Source organism: Tarenaya hassleriana, unplaced genomic scaffold (assembly GCF_000463585.1).
Source record: "Tarenaya hassleriana unplaced genomic scaffold, ASM46358v1 Cleome49, whole genome shotgun sequence".
Taxonomy (NCBI): domain Eukaryota; kingdom Viridiplantae; phylum Streptophyta; class Magnoliopsida; order Brassicales; family Cleomaceae; genus Tarenaya; species Tarenaya hassleriana.
The window spans coordinates 730,580-737,164 of record NW_010967605.1 but is presented as its reverse complement, the minus strand read 5'-3'; the positions used below and the strand labels follow the sequence as shown (position 1 = coordinate 737,164).

At 45.4% G+C, this 6,585-nt stretch overlaps 1 protein-coding gene across 1 annotated transcript; it reads left to right on the top strand.

Annotated features, from left to right (window-relative positions):
* Positions 1 to 3,695: 3,695 nt before the first annotated feature.
* Positions 3,696 to 5,359, top strand: LOC104825806. Its single transcript, XM_010558197.2, has 2 exons — positions 3,696 to 3,731; positions 3,975 to 5,359. Exon 2 carries the CDS (start codon positions 4,529 to 4,531, stop codon positions 5,108 to 5,110), a length of 582 nt encoding a protein of 193 aa, XP_010556499.1. The 5' UTR covers positions 3,696 to 3,731; positions 3,975 to 4,528; the 3' UTR covers positions 5,111 to 5,359.
* Positions 5,360 to 6,585: the final 1,226 nt, after the last annotated feature.

The following is a 6,585-nucleotide window of genomic DNA, read 5'->3' as shown; positions in this document are numbered from 1 at the left end:
TAAAAAAAACATATAGAAAGTATCAATACATCGACTGTATCTGAACAAAGCTCATAATCATTACATCATAGAGCACTAAACCAACACTTGAGAAGGACTAAGGATGTGTTCTTGGTATACGGTGGGTCGGAAGACGAGCTCGCTGTAAGAGGTTACACCGATGCTAGTTTTCAGTCAGACCCGGATGACTACAGATCGCAGTCTGGCTATGTTTTCTGTTTGAACGGAGGCGTTGTTAGCTGGAAGAGTTCCAAGCAGGCGACCGTTGCAGATTCTACTACAGAAAACGGACGGTCCAGAAAAGCACTGGGACCGTCCGTTCCAGTGTGTAGAACGGACGGTCTGCCTAAAACGTGGACCGTCCGTTCCACCACGTAGAACGGACGGTCTGCGTGCTAATGTGGAACGTCCGTTCCAGTCTCCAGAACGGACGGACCACACGTCTGGACCGTAGGGTCTGGACCGTCCGTTCCGAACCTTTCGGTCCGTCCGGTCTGGACCCTTCCGCCTCGGTTTTCCGTCGTTTTCTCTCGTGTATTCGTCCTTCCCTGCGTGTGTGACCCTGTAGGCTCATTCGATATAGCAGTATACTCCGAAATCTCTATTCCGGATATACAAGTCATAGGCGGTCTCTAGCAAGACACTATGACTACCTATCTCGAATAGAGTTTGTTTGTGATCATACGAAAGCCAGTGATGATTCCGACTGATGATCCTTTTGTATCGCGATATCATATGTCGAACATAAGGCATGGACAAGCCACCTTATCTGATTCGACTGCTTTCTCGTTCACTGAGTTCGACTGTCTGAAATAGACGACGTTCGTCTATAGTGCGGCCACACATTTCTACAGTCTTGCTCACACGAGGGGCCCAGCGATATCTCTCTCTTTTACGAGAGGTACAAATCCCGTCTTGACTATCTACAATCCAGTACATGATTCGTTTCGTACCTGATACACGCCTTTATAGTCCTCCTATTACGCAGGACATTTGACGTAATCAAAGCACGCAACTCCTCATGTTGGATTCTGTAGATATCTCAGGTCTTAAGATCCAATCATGGAATCGTCGTATGAGATTCAAGTCATGACGCTAGTCCATGTGACAATCTCATGCGGGTCAGTCCAGTATTCCGTTCTGCAACGAATACCTATGATTGTGATCGTATCCAATACCTATGATCATCTATGTGATCATCAATCACACATCATACTAGTCTTATTATGTCGTTATTCCCATAATGACACAAGACTAGGGAGTTTAGTATCATTCATAATGATACATGGATTTCATAACAGATCTAGCATGCAGGAACATGTAATGAATCAAATACTCTCATAAAACCATAGAAAGTATCAATACATCGAATGTCTCTAAATAAAGCTCATGAACACTAAACCAACATCGGCAATTGGATCCATCATGTATGCCATGCTTTGTACTCTACCGGATGTATCCTACGCGTTGAGCATTACGAGTAGATACTTCTTTCGCTTGTGCGATCGCTCCATTGTTGTCACAATCCAGAGCAATGGGGCTATCAGCACTCGGAATGACACCCAAGTCACCAACAAACTTTCTGATCCAAACAGTTTCCTTTGCTGCGTCCGACGCTGCAATATACTCAGTTTCTGTAGTAGAATCTGCAACGGTCGCCTGCTTGGAACTCTTCCAGCAAACAGCGCCTCCGTTCAAACAGAAAACATAGCCAGACTGCGATCTGTAGTCATCCGGGTCTGACTGAAAACTAGCATCGGTGTAACCTCTTACAGCGAGCTCGTCTTCCGACCCACCGTATACCAAGAACACATCCTTAGTCCTTCTCAAGTACTTCAGGATGTTCTTGACGACGATCCAGTGCGACTCACCTGGATCTGACTGGTATCTACTCGTAATGCTCAACGCGTAGGATACATCCGGTCGAGTACAAAGCATGGCATACATGATGGATCCAACTCATAAAAAAAACATATAGAAAGTATCAATACATCGAATGTATCTGAACAAAGCTCATAATCAGTACATCATAGAGCACTAAACCAACAATCTCCCACTTGCTCTAATCATGAACTGCTAAACATCTAATGCCCATATCCCTAACATGACCCTCATGCTTCGACGAAGGGAGAGGCTTCGTCAATGGATCGGCAATGTTGTCAACATACTCAGACGATTTCACCTTATCAGGGAGATTATAGACAGAGGAGACGTGCACATTTGCAGAGTGTCGACAGATGATAACATTGTCGATCCGTTGACGAAGCCTCTCCCTTCGTCGAAGCATGAGGGTCATGTTAGGGATATGGGCATTAGATGTTTAGCAGTTCATGATTAGAGCAAGTGGGAGATTGTTGGTTTAGTGCTCTATGATGTACTGATTATGAGCTTTGTTCAGATACATTCGATGTATTGATACTTTCTATGTGTTTTATGAGAGTATTTTATTCATTACATGTTCTTGCATGCTAGATCTGTTATGAAATCCATGTATCATTATGAATGATACTAAACTCCCTAGTCTTGTGTCATTATGGGAATAACGACATAATAAGACTAGTATGATGTGTGATTGATGATCATAGCGATGATCATAGGTATTGGATACGATCACAATCATAGGTATTCGTTGCAGAACGGAATACTGGACTGACCCGCATGAGATTGTCACATGGACTAGCGTCATGACTTGAATCTCATACGACAATTCCATGATTGGATCCTAAGACCTGAGATATCTACAGAATCCAACATGAGGAGTTGCGTGCTTTGATTACGTCAAACGTCCTGCGTAATAGGAGGACTATAAAGGCGTGTATCAGGTACGAAACGAATCATGTACTGGATTGTAGATAGTCAAGACGGGATTTGTACCTCTCGTAAAAGAGAGAGATATCGCTGGGCCCCTCGTGTGAGCAAGACTGTAGAAATGTGTGGCCGCACTATAGACGAACGTCGTCTATTTCAGACAGTCGAACTCAGTGAACGAGAAAGCAGTCGAATTAGATAAGGTGGCTTGTCCATGCCTTATGTTCGACATATGATATCGCGATACAAAAGGATCATCAGTCGGAATCATCATTGGCTTTCGTATGATCACAAACAAACTGTATTCGAGATAGGTAGTCATAGTGTCTTGTTAGAGACCGCCTATGACTTGTATTATCGGAATGGAGATTCTGCGTTTTACTGCTATTCCGGATGAGTCTACAGGGTCACACACAATAGGGATGGACAAGTACGTGTGCTAAATTATCCCGATTAGGAATCCTAATTGGATTGAGATTCCTAATTGGAATAGGAATCCTAATGGGATTAGGAATCCTATTATGTATAGGAATCCTAATGAGATTAGAATTCTATTACATCTAGGAAACCTAATGAGATTAGAATTCTAATAGGTTTAGGAAACCTAGTTAGATTAGGATTTCTAGTAATCTATTCCTTGTCAAATTAGGATTTTGGAAAGTCTATATAAGGAGAATGTCTTCTAGGGTTTGAAAAGAAAAAAGAAGAAAAAGGAAAAAGAAGAAAAAAAAGAAGAAAAATAAAACCCTAAGCCTCCAAAAACCTTTCACACAAGAGAGATCGAGATCTCTAGTCCTAGCAGACAAGTTCCAAGGTGTTGGAATCCATCCCGACGTGTGGATACGTGTAGAGGGCGAGGTATTCTTCCCGCCTAGAGTGATCGGACGAATAGATCAATTGATACAGGCCCCGGATCGATTGAGGTAAGCGTTCTAACGTTTCTATGATTCAATAGTAGCATGGTTCTAGGGTTTCATTAAAATTTTTGTTTTATATCCGCTGCGCAAACCCTAGAATCGATCTCTTAGGAATTAGATTCGCTCATGAGATCCCAGGAAACCCAACACGATTTTCCACGGAAATGTTTCCAAACCATTTCCAAACCATGTACATTGATGTTGCACTTATCGGTCGTCAATTGCTAAACTGTTTTAAATGTGGTGTAGTGAAATGGCGCCACGACGTACTAGGCTTGCAATGAGGGCTAATGACACTCCCGATCAGGCCCCACCGCCTAACCCGGGAAACGGGGAATGGAGGGACGAGTTTTGCCAGTTTCAGGAGACCGTGTGGCACCACCTGGCTGCCCACGCCCCCCACCACCTCCGGCGAGGGATCCAGCATGGGCGAGGGAGGAGGACCTACACCAGCCGCCGATACCTTTGCGACGGCGGGATACCTCCCCATCGTCAAGGAGCTGCGGGCGATGCATACCCCTTGATTCGAGGGATCACCGAGGTCGGAAGCCGCTGAGGAGTGGCTCTCCTAGATCACGCAGGTCTTGTAATATCTGCAGTGCCCGCACCAGTATCGAGTTATCATTGCGAGTCATCATCTGTTGGGCCAGGCCCGATATTGGTGGGCGAAAGTTGTGCAGGAGGCACCAGGGGAGCATCGCTTCACATGGGAGGAGTTTCGATATGAGTTCGAGGCGAAGTACTATCGACGTCAGGACCAAGAGTACCGCATGACCGAATTCCTCATGTTGCAGTAGGGAGACATGACTGTCAGCGAGTACGAGGTGGAGTTCACCCGCCTACTGATGTACGGAGGGCATCTGGTACACACTGAGGCATCGAAGATCCAGAAGTTCATTGTTGAACTTCGACCTTACATGCGGAGGAAGTTCGAGATCCAGGAGTACCCGACGTTGAGTTGGTACATTTCACAGCTTGAGAAAGTGGAGCGAGGAGAGCGGGAGAAGGAGGGGAAGACTCGTGAGCGGAGCCCCTTCAGGAAGTGCTTCGGTACATGTTCAACTGGGAAGAACATCCGGACCAGTGACTCGCGCGATAAGGGTAAGGTGCCCGCTATTCGTGCGCAACCACCACTGACGGCGAGGGACCAGTGGTATGTTATCGTTGCAACCAGCCCAGACACATTCCATAACGTTGTCCGACGAGGGCTACAAGGCCACCGGCTTTGGCGGCGAGACCACCACGACTGCCAGGCCAGGCGGACAGACCACCCTGACCACCAGCGAGGACCTGGGCAGCCCCGAGAGTTTATGCTCTCGGCGCCGAGCAAGAGATCCAAGAGGAGGAAGGGGAGGCTCACCCTGATGGAGTCAAGGCTGTCGTGATCGCAGGTACTCTATATCTCCATGGAGTTGCCTGTTGATGTTGTTTGATATTGGGACCACCCATAGTTTTCTGAGTGCGGGAGTCACGGAGAGGCTTGAGACAAGAGAGATCGAACCGAGGAATGATTTCATTGTGCGCATAACAACCGGAGATACATTAGAAGTGCACGGGATCCTACGAAGCATACCTCTTGAGGTTTGCGGGCGCCTATTAGTCGCAGATCTCATTGGGCATGGATTGGTTGATGAATGATAACTCCTATTCTTCTCTATATTTTGATGAGAGTTTGTCTAGGTTTTATAGGATAATCACATGCATTCTTAGGCACTCTAGGCGTGTTAGGACACAAAACCCGGTTGTGCTTTAGTTTTGCAGAGTTACAGGTTTCGAAGATGATTGGACTCGAAAAGGAGCTATTTGGAACGTTAAAGGAGAAGTCCGGATGAGGTACTCATGTTGCGACATCAATAACTTTCTCTACAGATGTCCAAATCGTGCGATACTTGTACCATTAGAAAGAGCACTTCAAGAGCTTCGCGTAGACATCAGAATCGTGTAAATCCGATACCGAGTAGAAAGTTATGAGCGAATTCGTGAAGACCAGAAAACTGCCAGTGCAGGACCGGATCCAACTAAATCCGGTCCGTATCAAGAACGCAGAATTCGACCCCAGGAATCTGGATCCGGTCGGAATCCACCTGGAAACGGCCCGGATCCAGTCAAAAACCCTGTTTCGCGATTTTCAACATCCGAATGGGAATAGGACTCTTGGGAGCCGCCCTAGGGTTATAAAAAAGCCCTAGCCACGTCCTAGAACAAGGGAGAACCTTAGAGAACACTTAGATACAGACTTTTGGAGAGCTTTTGGTGAGAGAAGAATAGAAGTTCACGGGATTTCGGGAAGAAGAAGGAAGATTCGACCGTGGAGACTACACATCTGCATGAGACTTTCTTTCCTCTCTTTTATCTCTTTCTTTGTGAGCTTTTTATTGTTTTCCATGAACCGTGAGTAGATCCACGACTATGGGTTAGGGATTCGTATGTGTTTTGGGTATGTTTGAACCCTAACTTGGATTTCGGTTTTGATTTGATTCGGTTCTATTGATTTGCACTTTTATTGGATTGATGTTTGCTAACCCCTTGGTCAATTATCTTAGATTCTAAACTACATAGAGATATGAGTTGGTTTTGGATCAAAATCAATAGGATAGATCGTATTATTCACATAGAGATATGGCTTAATCGATCTAGGGTTGATGATAGCGTTCTTCATGCATCTAGGGTTAACTTGAATAGATCGAGAGATTGACGAGTTACTCTGTAGATAGTGAGTTAGTAGACCGAGAGGTGAATTCTCTATCTTTGTTGCTTGATAGACTCCCGAATACAAGTCATAATCGTTATTCTCGCATGCTTAGAATATACCCATACACGCGAATACGATCCCGACACCCGTAGTCATCCTTGCTTGATA

Excerpts from the sequence above, each read along its gene's own strand:
- LOC104825806 (XM_010558197.2), top strand. The coding sequence starts at position 4,529 with ATGACTGTCAGCGAGTACGAGGTGGAGTTCACCCGCCTACTGATGTAC.